At 38.1% G+C, this 19,409-nt stretch overlaps 10 protein-coding genes across 10 annotated transcripts; 5 read left to right on the top strand and 5 right to left on the bottom strand. All coding sequences in view use genetic code 12, as the record gives it.

The window, feature by feature from the left end:
- Nucleotides 1–328: 328 nt before the first annotated feature.
- Nucleotides 329–982, top strand: I9W82_002662 (uncharacterized protein; the record flags this gene model as incomplete). The annotated part of the gene is made up of 1 exon (XM_067691542.1): nucleotides 329–982. One exon carries the CDS (start codon nucleotides 329–331, stop codon nucleotides 980–982), a length of 654 nt encoding a protein of 217 aa, XP_067549897.1.
- Nucleotides 983–1,040: 58 nt separating this feature from the next.
- On the bottom strand, nucleotides 1,041–1,967 carry I9W82_002661 (protein-transporting protein; the record flags this gene model as incomplete). Its single annotated transcript, XM_067691541.1, has 1 exon — nucleotides 1,041–1,967. One exon carries the CDS (start codon nucleotides 1,965–1,967, stop codon nucleotides 1,041–1,043), a length of 927 nt encoding a protein of 308 aa, XP_067549896.1.
- A 90-nt stretch (nucleotides 1,968–2,057) lies between these two features.
- Nucleotides 2,058–3,413, top strand: I9W82_002660 (uncharacterized protein; the record flags this gene model as incomplete). The annotated part of the gene is made up of 1 exon (XM_067691540.1): nucleotides 2,058–3,413. One exon carries the CDS (start codon nucleotides 2,058–2,060, stop codon nucleotides 3,411–3,413), a length of 1,356 nt encoding a protein of 451 aa, XP_067549895.1.
- A 30-nt stretch (nucleotides 3,414–3,443) lies between these two features.
- I9W82_002659 (uncharacterized protein) lies at nucleotides 3,444–6,092 on the bottom strand (the record flags this gene model as incomplete). Its single annotated transcript, XM_067691538.1, has 1 exon — nucleotides 3,444–6,092. One exon carries the CDS (start codon nucleotides 6,090–6,092, stop codon nucleotides 3,444–3,446), a length of 2,649 nt encoding a protein of 882 aa, XP_067549894.1.
- A 786-nt stretch (nucleotides 6,093–6,878) lies between these two features.
- RVS162 (Rvs162p) lies at nucleotides 6,879–7,736 on the bottom strand (the record flags this gene model as incomplete). The annotated part of the gene is made up of 1 exon (XM_067691537.1): nucleotides 6,879–7,736. One exon carries the CDS (start codon nucleotides 7,734–7,736, stop codon nucleotides 6,879–6,881), a length of 858 nt encoding a protein of 285 aa, XP_067549893.1.
- A 1,904-nt stretch (nucleotides 7,737–9,640) lies between these two features.
- Nucleotides 9,641–11,836, top strand: KIS2 (Kis2p; the record flags this gene model as incomplete). The annotated part of the gene is made up of 1 exon (XM_067691536.1): nucleotides 9,641–11,836. The coding sequence occupies one exon, from the start codon at nucleotides 9,641–9,643 to the stop codon at nucleotides 11,834–11,836; it is 2,196 nt and encodes a 731-aa protein (XP_067549892.1).
- Nucleotides 11,837–12,105: 269 nt separating this feature from the next.
- Nucleotides 12,106–14,220, bottom strand: I9W82_002656 (uncharacterized protein; the record flags this gene model as incomplete). Its single annotated transcript, XM_067691535.1, has 1 exon — nucleotides 12,106–14,220. One exon carries the CDS (start codon nucleotides 14,218–14,220, stop codon nucleotides 12,106–12,108), a length of 2,115 nt encoding a protein of 704 aa, XP_067549891.1.
- Nucleotides 14,221–15,706: 1,486 nt separating this feature from the next.
- On the top strand, nucleotides 15,707–17,305 carry I9W82_002655 (MFS transporter; the record flags this gene model as incomplete). Its single annotated transcript, XM_067691534.1, has 1 exon — nucleotides 15,707–17,305. One exon carries the CDS (start codon nucleotides 15,707–15,709, stop codon nucleotides 17,303–17,305), a length of 1,599 nt encoding a protein of 532 aa, XP_067549890.1.
- A 187-nt stretch (nucleotides 17,306–17,492) lies between these two features.
- On the top strand, nucleotides 17,493–18,395 carry NIT3 (putative hydrolase; the record flags this gene model as incomplete). The annotated part of the gene is made up of 1 exon (XM_067691533.1): nucleotides 17,493–18,395. One exon carries the CDS (start codon nucleotides 17,493–17,495, stop codon nucleotides 18,393–18,395), a length of 903 nt encoding a protein of 300 aa, XP_067549889.1.
- Nucleotides 18,396–18,440: 45 nt separating this feature from the next.
- I9W82_002653 (uncharacterized protein) lies at nucleotides 18,441–19,382 on the bottom strand (the record flags this gene model as incomplete). Its single annotated transcript, XM_067691532.1, has 1 exon — nucleotides 18,441–19,382. One exon carries the CDS (start codon nucleotides 19,380–19,382, stop codon nucleotides 18,441–18,443), a length of 942 nt encoding a protein of 313 aa, XP_067549888.1.
- Nucleotides 19,383–19,409: the final 27 nt, after the last annotated feature.

Below are 19,409 nucleotides of genomic sequence, written 5' to 3'. Positions count from 1 at the left end.
CACAAGATCTCTTAACTTCGAGTAGCGCGTCTCCTAAACCACCAGCGCTTCTGAATACTTTTGAGTCTTTTGGATTCCATCCCCACTTCTGCCACAGGTACATCCTGCCATTGGACTGTCATACCTCTACCATAGTCCTCTAGCTTCAGCGCAATCAGGTTTGATGTCATGCGCCACAAAAATGAATTTTGCATTGCTACCCGCGTGCACAGCAATCTTACTTTGTGTAACAATGGAGTATATATAAGAAGGACCAAACCTCCCTTCTCTTGCTTTCTCGAATTTCAATCATTTCTCTTCTTTCTTCTTTAAAATCAACCAATTAGTAATGTTTCGTCAATCAGTTATTAGATCAATTAGACCAATTGCATACAGACCAGTAGTCATCTCGAGAAACTACGGTATTGTTGATGCTGCAACCCAAGCTGTTTTCGGAAAGAAAGGGTTAGAGGAAAAGAAGCGTAAAGAAGGAAAATTGGAAAACAAAGCTCAAGAAGCAAATTTGGATGGTGGTAGAAAAGCTGCTAGCAAGTTAGATGATGCTCAAGATGCAGCTCAAGATGCTAAAGAATCTGCAAAATCAAACCTCGAAGATGCTAAAGATGGTGCTCAATCTACGTTCCAAAGTGCTGCTGAAACTGTTAAATCTGCTGCTGAAAAGGTGAATAAAAAGACCGGGGAAGTTTTAGCTGATACTCTCGAGACTGCTCAAAAGGCTACCAATCCATCTGATGTCGCTGATAAGGCCAAATCTGCCGCTGATACCGTAAACAAAAAGACTGGTAATGTTCTTGCTGATGGGGTTGAAAAGGGAGAAGAATTGGCAAACAAGGCCAAGGGAGCCGTTGATGATGTAGCTGATGGTGCCAAGAAGCATCAAGCTAGACAAGAGGTTAAAGATAAAACCAAAGGCTACGACAATTTGCAACACAAGGGTGCCAGAGTTGAGAGTGAACAACAACGTCCAGATGATGGTGTGTAGAGAGCACTTTGTAGTTTAGAAAAAGAAAATAATATACAATTTGAAGTTTATACTTTATCTATGGAGCAGGAAATTGTTGTGCCATTTCCGTCACCGAGTTGGCCAAGTTATCTTTATCTATCAAAATGATGCTTAGTTTAGGATCGATTCCATAATCAGTGAAAACCCTTCTTGAATCAGTTTCCTGCTGACTCTTATTCTTGTAATCAAACACACCGTTATACGTGGCATTAGCTTCCAATATTTGATCCTCCAAATGGAAATAATCAAACTCAGCCAGTTTCTGTTCATTTGCTTTCCTCTTCTTGCCTCTGCTTTGATCTTCATCATTATCATCTTTTTCAACAGCATCAACCAATTGATAGACTTTTGAAATGATCAAGTAATAATCAAAGTTGAATCGGTCATTGGCATTGTCTGCTTTTTGCATTTCTTCCAGTAGCATCCTGTACAATGGAGGTACCACTTCAATGGGCATATTAATTAATCGTTCACTCACAATCAAACCAACTCTGGGACTTGCTCCCTCACTCGCATTAGCCAGCAACAACTTCTTCAATGTGATATTAAACTCTAGTTTATTCTTTGTTTGACCTAAAACATATTCAATCAACTGTTTAACACTAGGTTGAGTCAAGTTGTCAGATATGCTAACAACACTTAAAAGAGCATAAGGATCACTTTCTTGACCTTCAGTCTTGATAGTTGTACCCACTGCATTCTTGGCCAATATTAAATCGGCTAAGCCACTAGTATCAAATTCAGAATGATCGTCACCGAGTAGCTGACGTAAAAAGTTTTTCAATGCATGGAAATCGACATCGGGGTTTAGGTCAAAAAAGTCAAAGTCGACATTGACAGTCTCTTGCATTTCAACGTCATCATCTCCATTTTGTTGCTGCTTCTGTTGGTCCAACTCAGTATCGGATTCATCAGTAGAACTGACATCTATATCGGAATCGGATTCTATTTGTCTTTTGCTCATGGTGGAATTGCACGATGAGATATGAAATTGAGCTATTTGGAATCATTTTTTTTTTTTTTTTGAAACTTTCTCTGCGATGATCATTAGGAGATGTCGCTAGTACAGGGGTACTCAAGCTCAGAAGAAGAAGAGGAGGAAAAGATAGAGAAGATAGAAGAGGCTGTTGATCAGCCCCCTAAACGGCAAAAGACACACTCTTTCGCTTTTGAAAAAATCGATTACGATCCATCCACATTTGAACTGAATTTCCAACAAGCTAAACTTAAAGAAGCCAAAGCTAGGGCAAAAGAGTTGAAACTACGGCGTAAAAAGAATGGCGGTGATCCATGGTCGTCAATTCATGAAGAAGAGAAGCAAATGTATCAACCAATTGAACCAGTGCAAGTGAAAGATGAAGAAGAAGAGGACGATGAACTCGATAAATTCAAACCTACTTCAGAATTTGTTGGATCTAGTGAGCACGATTACCAAGGACGTTCATTCATGCACATCCCAAATGAACTAGCTAAACAAACACCAGGTGCTCAAGAATGTTTTGTTCCTAAACTGGTTATCCACACATTCCACAAAGCACACCCCAAGGGAGTCAATAAGCTACAATTTTTCCCTAATTCAGGACACCTTCTCCTATCATGTGGCAACGATGGGATAATTAAACTATGGTCAGTTTACGATTCCTTTGAACTATTGCGTATCTACAAAGGCCACAAATTGGCAGTCAAAGACATATGTTTCAATTCCACCGGTGACAAGTTTCTTAGTTGTGGCTACGATAAATTGGTTCACTTATGGAACACTGAAACTGGAGAAGTAACTAAAACCATCAAAACATCCTCCATCCCCAATGTCATTCGATTCAACCCTAATAACGAATCTGAATTCATTATAGGCTTACTGAACCACAAAATCGAACACTATAGTCTAACATCAATCCAAAACCCAATCCAAGTCTACGACCATCACATTGGCGCCATAAATGACATGCTAGTAGATGATCAAACATTCATATCGACATCAGATGATAAATCAGTCCGCGTATGGCACTGGCAAATCAATATACCAATCAAGGTCATATCCGACCCATCACAATTTTCAACACCTTCAATCAAGAAACATCCAAATGCAAACTACATTGCGTTACAAAGTATGGATAATTGCGTTAAGGTGATTCATTCTAGTGGGAAATATAAATGGAATAAGAATAAGGTGTTTAAGGGCCATTTGGTTGCGGGGTATGGTATTGAAGTTGGGTTTTCTCCTGATGGGAAGATTGTAATGAGTGGTGATTCACGTGGGTATGCTGTGTTTTGGGATTGGCAGAGTAAGAAGATTGTAAACAAGTTGAAGTTGAGCACGGTGCCGATAAAATGCGTTGCATTCCATCCATTGGAGACGAGTAAAGTTGCCATAGCTGGAACTAGTGGCGATATATACTACTGCGATTGACTAACAAAATGAAACTATTTCTATCTAAATCTATGTAATTATACACTTTTCCTTCTTGTATGCATCTCTTCGACGCTTTGATCGATGTAATAACCCATGACTATGATTATGAGACGTGGTGATTGTATTGTGGTCTTTATCTCTTAAGGTTTGAGGAGATGTCTGTTTAGAATCATCTAATTTGGGAAACTGTTCCTCTTCGACTGGTTCAACTGATTCTGCCTTGACTCGAGGGCTTTTCTTCCTTCTCCAGATGGATCCAGTACTACTTTTCTCCAACTTTGCCAATTGCTTGTCGTCAGTGGGGACTTCTAATGATTTTCGATTGTCTGTAGTGGCATTGACGTTGTTGCTGATGGTGTTGTGATTGTTTTGGTTGTTGTTGTTGTTGTTGTTGTTGTTGCTGTTGGCAGTATGTATATTGCTAGTGGTGTTCGTTGCATCACTCTTTTCCGGCACATGACCCAGCGACGTCTTTGCCAAAAGAATATTACTAATATTCGAACTCAAACTCCATTGACTATTGCGTCTAAACTGAGGACTAAAATTAACCGACGAAGTACCATCCAAAATCATAACTTCTTCCTTATAATAGTTTTTATTTTCATCCGGAATAAACCAGAAATACCTATTACGTATATCGACGTAATCGGAATCTAATGGTGAAAGGGGCGAGACTATACTGGTATTGGAACTTGTTCGTACTTTGGGGACATTTAGTGGTTGTTTCTCACTCGGTGGTTGGAGATGTGGGGTAGTAGTATTATTATCACTTACTTCGCTGTCATTAGTGGATAAGATTGGTGATAAAGTAGCACCAGCTAGATTTGTTGTTGTCTTTGATTCATCCCAATACTTTGGCTTACTTCCATTTTGAGGCACAACATCACTTTTCATTGATGACACGGCACTTGATTCATTAGTGGAAACTAATCGGTAAAATAACATGTATGGCCACTCAGTACTGAAAATGTCTCTAAACGTGAGCTCCTTCACCCTCAGACTCTTTTTCATATCATCATATAAAAACCATTTGGAATCATATGCTTCATCTTCAGTTTGACTAGTCTCTTCAATGTTTTTCCTCACTGCTGAAACAAAATGACCCAGCTCAATTGATTTACCACGATGACAAATGGCACTTTCAAGAATCAACCTAAATGAAGAAACTGGACCATCAACATCATCAGCCACAAAATCAGGAAGATCGATAAATGGAGGAATGATTATTCGTTTGCGTGATTTCGTTCCTGACGAATCACCAGTATTCATTTGATACCTTTTTAGACAGATTGGCAAAATTGGTCGCCTATTGGCAAAATCTCTTGATGACTTGGCCGTACTTTCAAAATTATCAGTCAATATGTTATCATCAGTGTAGAATGGTAATAAGCGCAAAAACATCCATGCAGGAAGATTAACCTCGTTTGGTTTCTTTGAGTCTTTTTTCTCATTCTCATTAGTTGACCAAATAGATAAAGTAGAGGACCTAGTTCTAACGGAAACTCTAGCTCCATCGCCCTTTCTACTGTCTGACCTCTCCCTTAGCTTAATCTTGTCTTCAATATTTTCAACCTCTTCAGTAAAATGCTTACTTGAATCATGATGTGGAACTTCAACTGGACCATTTTCCGGTATATCGTTGAAAGTCACATTACCCCCACCACCACTACCAGTAGGCACATTAGACAACGAGGCACGTCTTTCCAATTCTCGCTTAACACTGATTGAGTTATTAAAGTAATGTTCCAAACATTCTTCCAACAATATCGATTCATCCACATCCGATCCACTCAGATTCAGATTCAAACTTGAAATGGACCTAGTAAGAATATCAGAATCTGAACCATCAACAGACTCTTTCTTTACCAAATCATCATCTTCATCAGGTATACTAACAAATAATATCCTCTCTTTGGAAAGTTTTTGATCGTCTTTTTTATTAAATTTACCTCCATGTTTAATATCAACTTTAAATGTCAACAACGGCATGTTCAACACTTCAGTAAGAAACTCAAATAAAGTTGCTGCATCTTGCTGCTTATGACTTAACGCTTCATCAAACCCTAGTTTCATCAACCCTTCACATATCCTTGCTGTAAGATCAGTGGTGATGAGGTACCCCAGGCGTAATAACGACACATAAACTCTCAACAATGCAGACAATTGTGCAACTAATGGGTCATTCTGATTAGGGATAAACAAAATTGGCTCAAAGCTATCCAAATTGGCAAACATGGCAAATAATAACGCATCCATATAACACATTACATTATCCCAATTCTCAGCCCCAACAAATGTCAATTTATTACCTAACTTGTCAATTCTTGAATTTGTTAGAAACCACCCCTCGGTACTTAATTGAAACATACGAAGGATATAAAAAGTCTTGTTTAGATCGCCACCAGTTAATGGTGATTTGAGTATAGCAATGATTTCCAAATGACCAGGTACTGGTAATTGCATATGTTCGAAAAACTGTCGTATTTTGCCAACTTCAGATGACTTTTCAGTGTATTTTGTGACAACATAGGGTGAGTGTTTTACTGTAGTTTCCCTATCGTTCCTAAGGTATCCTTCGATATACCATTGCCAGTATGAATCTTTAAAAATTGGTTGAATTGCATTTGGATCATGGCTGTGGTGGGAACTTCGAGAAAACTGTTTTAAATTGAACATATGTGTGGGATGTACTTATAAGTGTGTGTTGTTGAAGGGAGGAACTGATAGATCGATAGTTATCAAGTGTAGATACGTATAGGTGATAAAGAAAGATGACGATGATGAGTGTTTATGGTAAGATCAGAAATCTTGCATATCAGTGCAGTAGAAGCAAAAAAGCAAAAGCAAAAAAAATTTCTCTCGCTCTGTCTGTCTGTCTGCCTCAATTGAATTTTTCTTCTGTTGGGTGTCTGTCTGATTGTCTCAGACGGTGTGTGCGCGCTTGCGTGCGTGCGTGTCTTCCCTCCCTTGGACCTAATTTTTTTAGTCTGATTTAAATTGGTGAGTGGGGAAAGAATCGATTACGCTACCACAGTATCCAGTTTCGGAGATATCGAGTGCCACTACTACATTAGATCCCGCTTCACCCTTATACTCTCGTGACTAATACAAAAACTTTACTCGAATCCATTAGTACGTCATTCGAGATAAAAAAAGAAGGGGACAAAAAGCTCTTCCTGGATTCGGTACGAGAGTTTAGATTTTTTGCCGATTTTTTGGTAATCACAACCGACCGAACTTTAGAAGAAGTCCTCCTAGAAATAGTACAAAAGAGTCGCTTAGAGAGTAGCCTATTGATTTAAAGTTCCTTAAAGAATAGTAAAATAGTAATGTGGTAACCGGGTCTTCCCAAAGAGTAGGTACTACAGTTTGGGTTCCATAAAAATATCGTAGCAAAATATTCAAATGTATATAAAGTCCTATCAATAAATCCCCCAAAAAGGTGGGTACATATATATCAGCTTAGCTTATGTGATTGTCTTTCCCAGTTATATCCAATGCTCTCATTTTTGATAATACATCATCAATCTTTTCATCCAATTTCCCCTCAGCATAGTCCATTTTGGTTTTTGCATCCAACTTCAGTTGTAAATCATGGAAATATTGATAATTTTCATTAAAAAATCGTAATTGAATCTTGACAAAACTTTCAAAACTAGGATCAAAAAATGCAATTCTCATATTTATCAATTTTGGTAATTCAGTTTTCAATTTTTCATTAATTTCAACATACTTCAGTTCAGTTTCAATTAATTCATCATTAACTTCTTTGAATTTAGTTTCATAATTACTATATTCTGGTTGTGGAGTATCTATTAGTTTTTTCAACTTGTTTCTCATGGCATCGTAATCCAACAATTTATGATTTCTCTTCTTAATAGCTTCATTAATTTCAACATAATATGAATTGAACCTGGCTATGGGGTTAAGGACAGTTTGATTATAAGGTTGTTCCAAATCTTTAATAACTTGATTATTCAATTTTTGTAAAGTACTGAAATATTCTCCTGATAAATTTTGAAATAAATCAAATTCAGTTTCAGTTATTGGATTGGTGAAATGATGAGGCATGTGAGATTCTTGTCCATAGAATGAATCAATTAGTTCAGCAATGTTTAATTGGGATTTGGTCAACATTTTCAAACTTTCTAAATATGATCGTAGTTTTTTTTGTAATGCAATCAGATTGGACTCCATTACTCGGTATCGCTTCTCTTCAAATTCAAACTCTTTGTCAACTGTTTGTTCAATTTGACCTGCTTTGAGCATCACTTGAGTACCAGCACGATTTATAGCCTTTTTCAAACCTATCCACGACATTGATGATGATTGATTTATAGGTAAATGGGGTGAGGAAGTAAAAAGTTAGTGAGACGCTTAGATTGATATAGTTGTAGTGTTGGCTAGTTATAAGAAAAGTGGATATATAGTAGTATAGCTGTCTCTAGTTGTTATAGATGTGTATCAGAAATGACTTGTATCAGTTATAAGCATAACGGTAAAAAAAAAAAAAGGTTGACACTCATTCTTCTTCTTGTGTTTCCGAATTGTTCCAGTTCCTTACAATTTTTTTTCTTCGGAGATAAAGATAGAAATCGGTAGCGTTTGATCCGAGTGTAGTAGTCCCAAAAAGGGGAACTTCCCCGAAATTCAAATGAGTGGACATTATGTTTGATTATTGAATGGTGCTAGTTTGTCTTCTTATTGGATGCTAAGTCATATGATCAGTTTCCCTCGGGAGTTAAATGCTTGTAGAAAAGTTCTCTTTTCCTGATGACGTCATATGTTGAAATAAAACCCTTATTGAATCGTACAAATTCGTAAATGAAATTAACGACAACTAATGTTATTCTTTATGGTTCTGTGTATATGGCCCATAGAAATAGTAGTAGTATATATATATTTCAGCAATAGTAAAAAGTCAACAATGCATAGGGTTGGTTGTTTTAGAACTATTCCTTTGTTCTACTGTTACATATCTACTATCTATTGCTACTCAGCTGGTTAGTGTTTTGTATATACGTTTTACAAAAGTAACTCTATGAAACTTACCTTTTATAGTAAACGTTTGATATTTTGGTATTACAATTTGCAAATTACGTAATTGCAATACGACGTAATGTAAAAGAATACTAATATGTAATAATACTAATAATAATAGTATCAACAGCAACAACAGCAACATCCCATATAACTTCACATGTTAATTTATCTCTTATTTTGATGTAGTATTTAAGGATGACGTAATGATCTATTAAAACCATTCAACACCAAAAACTCTACAAAACACACATCTACTCGCCACTTTTTAGTTGGAGATCCATTTTTTTATTTTTTCTTTTTGCTTTATTGTCTTTAGTCTTATTGTCTCGATATATATTTTAACCCAAAATAGTAACCCTTATGAGTATACACAAACAGAAATAGTAGTAGTAGTAGGAGTGTGCTGTCTTGCTTTGTGGTGTGATTAGTTTTAGTGATGATGATGAATCGTGCTTTGTGGTATTATTGCTATATGTTAGTATTACTATTATTATTATTGTTGAGTTAAAGTAGCAACGGAGTTCATAAACAAAGAGAAAATGATTTTGGAACGGACTACAGTCTCCCCAACAATACGAGCAATGGAGGGGTAGAGAGGGAATAGAGTGGAAAGGAATAAACTGATGCTGATGTATCAGTTATTGAGTCTGAGTTGCGAGGCTATTGCAATGCGTTGTGTTTGAATCACCTTTAGATTACTCTACATCTTTATATAAATCTATTCCTCGGCTCATGAGCTACACAAATTGAACATGAATAACAATACAAAACACAAACAATAGAGAGAGACAGAGATGTATATAGAAAGGTCTATTGTTTGTTCATAGTTGATTGATTGATTCTCTTGGCCCCAAACATTTCCTTCGTCTCCCTCCCTCTCACTAATTCTCTCTCCCCTCTCTCTCTCGCTGTAGCTCGCCCCCCTCGAAAAAAAAAAAATAAAAAATATTCACCTTTAACCACCACAGCTTTATATCAGAAGAACACGAACACATACACATATCAACAGGACACACACTTATCATCATATTCGAACCTTACTTTCAGTCTTTAGTGTCTACGAAACCACTTCTCACTCCTTTTTTTTTTTTATTTACCACTGTAATACGAAGACACACATACACATCGACACCCCACATTACTATACTACACGCCACTGCTTTCTTTTATATCTGACAACCATGGGGAACAATGCATCTACAAATGGTCAAATAGGTAATCGTCCTTCAGTAAACCACCCAAGATCAACGACTACCAGAAAATCAGCTGCCTCACATCAACAGGACCAAGTGAGGAAATCGTCTGCTAGTAACAATCATAATAATTCACTTGATGAAGAGTTTAGTGACTTAATATTACACCAAGTTGTCAAACAACCTGAATCATCATCAGGATTAGCAACCATCAGTACAACACAACTGCTGTCAACTGTTCCAACAATTAATCAACAGCAACAGCAACAGCAACAGCAGAATCATGCAAACTACAATCAATTTTCGAATGATTTGATTGAGGATGAATTTAATGAGTTGAATGATGGATTAGTTGAAGAATCAACATCTTTATCAAGAAATATCTTGCCTGATAATCATCACTACTTTGGTACGAATCGTCCAAAGGGAGATGTAAGTTCTCAATCTAGTGATAATATGGAGTTGGATGAGCCATTTACTCAAGATTCAGATGATATTCAAGAATATGAACATCAACTATCACAAACTCCAACTCCTGATTTATCAAAGGTGGATTTTACAAAGATAACCAACCCAACACAGCAGCAACTGCAACTGCAACTGCAACTGCAACTGCAACTGCAACAACAACATCAACGTCAACTGTCGCTGGAACAAGAGGATGAATTCACACCCCACCCTCGACCACCTCCAGCCAGGAGAATGTTATCAGCAGCTTCTGTCGCTAGAAACGCCCACTCGCCATCACCAAACCTTGAACAGCAACAACCGCAACAGACCAATACCCAAACAAACCAACATCACCATAATAAGCTGTATATAAACAACAATCAACATTTACAACAACAAAATCGGGCCAAACAATCAAAAAGTAATAATCATCGTGAAAATATCCTCATTCCAATTGAAATCAAATGGGTAAATACAAACAAGGAAAACATCAACAAAATTGCCATCATTGGATCGTTTTCCAATTGGAGAGATGTAATCAAGTTATCACCTCTGGTGAATCATGCAGGAGAGTATGTAACAACAATTAATCTTCCCTTGGGTGTCCATAAATTATTGTACATTATCAATAACGAATATAGGGTGAGTGATCAATTACCAACGGCAACTGATCAAGAAGGTATATTTTTCAACTGGTTTGAAGTTATCGATGACACTCACTTGTTTAATCACTCCCTTAATCAACCTAATCACGTTGGTGCTAGCACTGACTATGACGCTAACATAATTTCTAATCAAGATACATACACAACTTACAATAACAACAGCAACAAAACCCAACCACAACCACAACCACACCAGCAGCAGCAAGGCCAAAATTATAGTCTGCCCCAACATTCTACCCCCAGATTAGCAGGACGGTATGAAGTTGAAAAGATTCAGGAAAAGGCCAATGATTTATTACACAAGATGTCGAAAGAGTCCAGTTCACAATTTGAACATTTGGAATTTGTTGAAGACGTGAATGACAGTATGGTGGATGAAGGAGATACTGAATTACAAGCTAAACAAGAGCACCAACAACATCTGGAAAACTACCCCTACGGAAGCCAACAACAGCATACACATCAACAAAATCAACACAGCCATCAACACTCGAGCCACTCTCGACCAAGTTCTCGTAACCAATCCAATTCGGAACAATTTCTTCCCTATGAACTATCAAAATCCAACTCATTTATCAAACCAGATGCAAAGATCCAATACTCAAGTGAAATCCCAGAAATGTTTGTCAATTATGACTACTTCAAATCTAAACCAGCCGATTATGAATTACCAGAACCACCTCAATTACCACCTCATTTAAACAATGTATTGTTGAACAAGATTTCTCAACCTGCAGGCAGCTCATCTTCGAACTTGATCCCACCTTCACCTTCATCTGTACCTACTCAATCATCCAGTTATACCCACGCTGGTGGCGCTGTTGGTAATGCATCAAATTCATCCGCTTCGTCGCCTAGTTATAGTCACAAAAGACCACCTTTGCGTCGAGCAGATAGCTCATACTATGCTTCCAACAAGGAGGCATATCATTTATCCATCCCCAATCATGTCATTTTGAACCATTTGATGACGACGTCAATCAAGAATGAGGTTCTTACTGTTGCTTGTATTACTAGGTATCTGGGTAAGTTTGTTACTCAAATTATGCATTCTCCTGCTGATGCATAAAGAGAAAAAGTACATCTTTATTTATTGAAGTTGAGTTCAAAATTTAGCGAAGTTTCATTTTCTAGTAATATAAATCTAAAACACATTAAGTAAAGGACATCCTAACCTCTTGTAGCAAACTTTTTAAAAACATTAAAATACAACATTAATCTCATAAATCATTAATCTCATAACTCATAAACCTCATAACCGCATTACCTCATAACCGCATAAACTCATAACCCTGTAAACTTCATTAGCAACAAGAACAAGTGGGCCAGAGAGACTTATCACTTTCTCCCCTTTTGCAACCTCCGTTCTCTCCTCAACCTCGTCTGCATCATACTATAGCTTCCCCGTCTCACAACTACTTCCAACTTGAACGGGTCAATCTCTGGGTAGAAAACCGAAGTATACGAATACAACTCCTCAATCAACATTTTCCGCTTATTTTTATCAGTATCACGAATCCATGTCTGTAATCCCAACTTGAAATCACAATAGTTGCCAAAAATCTCTAAAATTACTCCCTCGATAAATTTAGTCAATTCAATGTCGTATTGATCCAAGTCTAAGATCTTGGATAGTTCGTAGATGTTGAGTCGAGAGTAGTATCGGTCGTTTTTCGCCTCAGTTAGCGATGTAGAACTACTGCCAACGTTGCCACTGCTGTCGCCAGTGCTCATCACCACTGTTGATAATGAAGATGATACCGATGGTGGAAACAGCGACTGTGATTGTGGATGCGATTGCGGTAAAGGCAACGGATGCAACCGAAACGGACCTAGTCCACCACTAGCGGGACGATTTGGACAATGCGGTTTCTTCTTCATTTTATCAATCATATAATTACTAGTTTGATCCTTGGGCAACTGATACTCAACCATGGCTTTCAATTCCGACAACGGTTTAAATCTTGTCTTTTTCAACGATACGAAATCCTTTGAGAATGGGATGGGAAGAACTTTGGGGCCAATGTCATAAATCTCCGAACTTGATGGTGATGGACATTTGTTTGTACGTTTGGTGTAGCTTGAAGGTCTAAGTGACGATACTGATGATGACGAGAAGATTGACGACTTCCCTCTTTTCTTGATAACTTTTTTAACACAAGTGATGAAATCTTGTTTACGTTCAACAAAAGTGAAAATTATTGGAAACACCATATCATGTATATTGTACAATGGAACATACGCAAATTTGCCCAAGGAAGGTTCTTCAGTTTCTTCAGACGAAAATAGTAAGCTATCTTCTTGTTGCCACTCTGCAGTAGCAGCAGCCACGAAGGATGAATTTGCATTTAGGATTTTAGCAATTGGTGAAGATGGAATCGTAGCTGATGACTCATCGCGATATCTCAGCGGAGTTGGTGTTTCTTCAGTGTCATTTCTTCTAAATGCAGCAATTGCAGTATAGCTCATTGAACTATTTGAAATCACTGAATCGTCATGGCATTGTTGACGTACAACTTGAGAACTAGGTAATCCATAACATGGCAACAAGTTTAACAGTTCTCTCAATTCATCCAATTTCGAAGAGTTGCTTTGCAGATAATAGGGAAACACATTGTTACTCAAGTGCTGCAAACTTGAAGAAGAAGCAGTGTCATCGTATCCTTCTCCATAACCTTTTGGTATATTTTCTTTCTTGTCTTCTGTATTTGAAGAATTTAAAACAAAGTTTTTCGCAAAAAGGGGTGAGCTAGCAATGGTTGCGAAATTTGTCGGGTACGAGAATTTAGCACAAAACTTTTCACTAGCATGCACATCAGCAACTGCTTTATTGGTGACACTGGAAGTGGTGGTTCTGATACTGTTGCTGACTAATAGTGGGTTTAGAAAACTTGTCTTGTCCGAACCTAACTGAAACACATCCACGTGATGATTCAACGGTGACTGATCAAGCTGACATTCTCTCATCAACAGAGGAGGAAGCAAATGGGTCAATGTTTTATACTCCGGTGACTGAGAACTGTTTGGAATCAAAGCGGGAGCCAAGGAGGTACTAGTAGCCACAGTACTCAATGAGTTTGACCGCGGTGCAGTTGTTGTCGCAGCAGTTTCAACTTTAGGCAATTGTCGTTGTTGTTGTTGTTGTTTTTCCTCATTGTCAAAGTCTCTGTCAAACACAGGTTGACCAAGTGAGTAGGTTAATTGATTATACAAAGCCTCAATGCGTGAAAACGCGTCCTGATCAACGTTCAAATGGCTCTGTACATCTTCAGTTACAATATAATGTAAGGCATCATTGGCAGAGACCCCATAGAACCCATAGAGATTTTGACTGTCTAGTAAGCCTGCAGTTGATTCACCAAAACTTGTCTCTTGATTTTCAGCCAACAATGAAACGTCAATTGGGTTCTCAGTAGATACTGGCCTCTGATCTGATGTTTGTGGCAGACTCATGCTTTTAGGGGGCCTATTGGTCTTCTTTTTTTCTGTGCAACTCGACAGATCAAGTCCTCTGAATTAACAAATCAGTTTAGTATCTTTATTTTAGTGTCAGTGATGGATTAGTTAAACTAGGTGTGGATCTATGGTGAAGTGTAAGCTAATTTTAATCCTCTTTGTTTTCTTGAGCGGCTAGAAAAACACAAGTGGGAAAAGTGTACCTATGGAATCAATCAAATCAAGACTGTGTACACTTCCACAGAAGAATATAGTTATTAGTAATATATTGTATCAGCTGATTAGAAGCTTGTAAGGAATGATATTGTGGCCAAAGCTGAATGTCGATTGCTTTGTTGTTGTGTGTGTGTATCTTTTGGATTGATTTCTTTTTCTACAAATCAACCACCCCCCTCTTCCTACACATAGAAACAACGAAAAAGAAATTCATAGAATACTAGACATCCAAACAAGCAATTTCGCTTCGGGTAAGTCCCATTCTCCTCCTAGGATTATCTATAGCTTGCAAATCAAAGTGGAGATCGATATAGGCATATAGGCAGTGACTGCTTTCACATATAACTAGTTGTAGAAGATATACAAGAGCAACTTGTAACCACATTCCCTCGTATGAAACTTAAAAATGAGTAATTTTAAACTCTATTACTCTATGGTCGGCTCCTCCTTCTAACGTAAAACTTACATTCATTCTGCAATGACCGATTTTTGCACTTTCCGACTTCACTAAAATATATCCCTAAACATAATGCAATCAGTAATCTGTTTACTTACTCTTGTATCTTGTATAATGGCTTACCTTATGTGTATCTAGGTCGTGTGACTGAATAGTGATGTATGTGTGCTTTTTGTGTGTGTTAAGGAAAACCCGTTTAAAGTCAGGCGAGACATATTATTTTTTCTCGTAGTAAAGTAGGAAAGGCACGATTGATATGCAGGTCCATGCATTTAGTATTTTACGGCTGAATCTTAGCACCACAAAGCAGCAAGATCCATGTTTTAAGAAAAAAGTTAAACTTTATTGGTACTTTATTCTTTTAGGTCTTACTTACGAGCAGTGTCGATATCCTTTGCAAAACATCAATTTAATGTAGAGTGAAATAGGCGGAAAAAACCCCACCAAACATAGCTCTTCTTATGAGGAGATTATCTTAGCTCGGATACAACATTTTCTTACCTACTTTGAACTCACCTCGTTTTCAAAAGCCACGTTTACGATAGTAATGACTCCGCTACTCAAGTACAATTGGACATTACCCTCTGTTTTCCGGATAAGCCATTTGCCGAAATTGTTGTTTTGCACTCTTTTCTTTTGTTTTTTTTTTTTTCATCCCGATGTCGTTCCGAAACCCCATCAAAAAATTTACCAAAAAAAAAGAAGATAAAAGAAGGCAAAGAATTTGGCTTATAACGAATTCATATATATACCCACTTTCCTTTCATAAACTAATGCTAAATTCAAATAAACACTACACAACAACGCAACATGTCTGACGAAGCCACAGTAAGCTCTAAAACCAACATAGAAGAAGAAAAGATTACAGAATCAGAAACCCATAACAATGTGTATATGAGTATACCTAATTTCGAGCAAATATCACTACTAAGAGAAGCCATTTTTGTTTTCTTCATGTGCATGTCACAGCTATTGACACAAGCAGCAAATGCTCAAACTATGGTCAATTCAAAGGTACTTGGTGAAGATTTCAACGTGGCTGACAATGCGGGTCAAATATCTTGGTTCTCAGCAGCAATTTCATTGACTGTCGGTACATTCATTTTAGTCAGTGGGAGATTAGGTGACTTGTATGGCTACAAGAAACTATACATTATCGGATACGTGTGGTTTGGTGTATTTTCACTAGTTTGTGGATTTACTGCATTCACCACCTCAAATGTGTTTCTTTCAACAATGAGAGGACTACAAGGTATCGGGCCTGCAATAATGATGCCAAATTCTCAAGCACTAATTGGTAATTTTTACCCTAATGGTCGTAGGAAAAACATGTGTTTTGCTTTATTTGGAGCTGTTGCACCTTCTGGATTCATTGTTGGAGCTTTATTCAGTGGGTTGTTTACTGATGTTGTATGGTGGCCATGGACATTTTGGCTATGTGGTATCGTTAGTATATCTTGTGCTATTTTGGCATTCTTTGTCATACCAGCAAAAGTAGGTACTCGCTCACCAGGGAAATTTGACTACTGGGGGTCAATAACTGGTGTGTCTGGTTTGGTATTGATCAACTTTGCATTCAATCAAGGTCCAACTGTGGGATGGGACAAAGTTTACGTGTATGTGCTATTCATTGTCGGAATTTTACTCATGGGGGCTTTCTTTTTCATTGAGAAGAAAGTGGAAGATTCTTTAGTGCCTCCAGAAGTATTACGAGGAGATACGGGCTTCATCTTGGCTTGTATTAGTGCTGGTTGGTCATGTTTTGGTGTTTGGTTATATTACCAATTCAGATGGTCATTAATGGTTGATCATGCCAGTGAGGTAATTGCAGCGGTACAAAATATCCCGTGTTCGCCAGTCGGAGTTATCGCAGCTGTAGGTGTGACATTTTTATTGACAAAGATTCCGTCAGCTAAGGTGATGTTTCTTGCTATGCTTGCTTTTCTTACTGGTTCAATTCTTATGGGAACTAGGCCCGTTGGTCAAACGTTTTGGGCACAAAAGTTTGTCAGTTTATTGATACAACCATTGGGTATGGATATGTCATTCCCTGCCGGTGTCATATTGTTGAGTGCAGCACTTCCAAGAACTCAACAAGGTATAGCTGGATCGTTAGTATCGACATTTGTTAATTACTCAATTTCAATTGGGTTGGGTTTTGCCGGATTAGTGGAATATTACACGACAAAGGATAAGCCTAAGAGTTTTGAAACAACTGTTTTAGGTTTTAGGAATGCATATAGAATGGGGATGGGTCTTGCTGGGTTTGGAGTTGTGCTTGCGGCAGTTTACATGTTTAAACAGTTTCAACTGAGGAAAAAGGACAAAGAGGCGAGGAAGTTTCTGGAGCAAGAGAAGAATAACAACAACGCGGGAGAAAGCAGTGGTGAAATAGAGAGCCCAGTATAATATAGAGTTTATTAATAGAGATAGAATTAGAGATTGTAATTGTAGTCGTGTGGCTTGAGCGCAAGCGGCACCAGTTGCAAATTTTGTGCGCTCCGCTTTTAAGCGCTTTTGTCGATTACAAATTCAAAATACAAAATAATAATTCCTCTACTCTACAATCTTTCCCCTCCCCCCACACCTCACCATCATGACTACCCCAGTATTGAAATCACCATTATCCAAGTCCTTAAGGGTCGCACTCTTACAATTGAAGGCAGGCGCCGACAAGTCAGCCAACTTGGCCAAGGTCACCAAATACATTGAAGAAGCAGCTTCAAAACAACCCAAGGTCGATCTTGTCATGTTACCCGAATGTTTCAACTCACCTTACGCTGTTGATCAGTTTAGAAACTATGCGGAAAACATTCCCGAGGGAGAAACGACCAAGTTATTGTCATCGTTGGCGAAGAAACATGGAATATTCATCATTGGAGGATCGATTCCTGAATTATCGTCGGATAAGATATACAACACTTCATTGACGTTTTCGCCTCAAGGTGAAATCATAGCTAAACACCGTAAAGCTCACTTGTTTGATATTGATATCCCTAATGGCATCACTTTTCAAGAATCATTGACATTGACCGCTGGTGATAAAGCCACAGTTTTCAAATTGGGTGAATTTGGAAATGTAGGACTTGGAATTTGTTATGATATCAGATTCCCTGAATTGGCCTCAATTGCATCTCGTAGTCCATACAATTCATTTGCCATGTTTTATCCAGGCGCATTCAACACAACCACGGGTCCAAGGCACTGGCATTTATTGGCTCGTGCAAGAGCCGTTGATAATGAGCTATATACCGTGTTGTGTTCTCCAGCTAGAGATGTTGAAGGTGGCGGATATCAAGCTTATGGACATTCTTTAGTCGCTGACCCTTCTGGTAATATTATAGCTGAGGCTGGTGAAGGCGAAGAGATTTTGTATGCCGAATTGGATAAAGATGCGTTGACTAGCGCAAGAGAAGGTATTCCAGTCCATTATCAAAGACGTTTTGACATTTATGGAGATTTCGTCAATGATAAATCCACCAAAGTTAGTGACAAGTAGATGATGTTAAATCTTGTGTCTAATAATTTTTTTTTTATGTCCCTTCTACTCATCCTCTATACGGTCTATATACTCACACAAAATATCCATAAACTCATTTGGCTTTTCGCTAATCACCCAATGACCACATTTGATATCTCTGATTTCAAAATTGGGGAAGAATTGAGCAATTTCGGGAAACACATCATCGGGGATATAATGCGATTCTGTACCTCTGATGAAAAGCACCGGACCAGTCCACCTCCCATCACTGGGACTATATGGCCAACTAGCTATAAACCCTTTACTTGTAGCATCGCCAATAATATCCAAGGGGATTTTCGAAGTCACTGGTTCATCTTTTTTACCACGTCTCATATTCATCAAAAGAAATTGTCGAATAACTTTATTTGGTTCCACTTCTGCCAACTTGGCATCGACGTCTTTAATGTTAGTATAATGATACTTCTCCAAACTCAAACGCAACTGATTTATATACTTGTTGAATTTAGAATCGGTATTGCCAAAAGTGATGGGTGCATTATCCACACTAACCACCATTTTCGGTACATCTGACTTACGCAAGGCAACAGCCATTGCAGTCTTTGCACCCATTGAGTGACCAATAAGAATCGGCTTTTGTTTGAAATCACGCTGAGCAACCCAAGTTTCAACATCAGCAGCAAGACTAGGATAATCCAATCTCTTGTTATGAGGACTCGATCCGAAATTCCGTAAATCGAGACAGTACACATTCCTATCGAGTCTTTCACTTAACTGCTTAGCTACTGTTCGAGTGTTTGCTTTTGAGCCGAATAAGCCATGAAGGAATACAAGTGGTGATTTGTCGGGGTTGGCTTCAAACTCATCATATTCTAAATCAACAGTTTCAATGGGGGTGGAATTTTTCCCGACACATGTCTGGGAGAAGCAGCGTATGGATGTGACATTCGGAAGTACAGTCACCCGTGGTACAGGAACTTTCAAAATCTGAGTAGATCTGAACATTTAACGGAATCAATCACCAACCGAAAG

Source organism: Candida metapsilosis (assembly GCF_017655625.1).
Source record: "Candida metapsilosis strain BP57 chromosome Unknown scaffold2, whole genome shotgun sequence".
NCBI lineage: Eukaryota > Fungi > Ascomycota > Pichiomycetes > Serinales > Debaryomycetaceae > Lodderomyces > Lodderomyces metapsilosis.
Note: the sequence above shows the minus strand (reverse complement) of the source record. Positions and strands in the feature narration are given on the sequence as shown.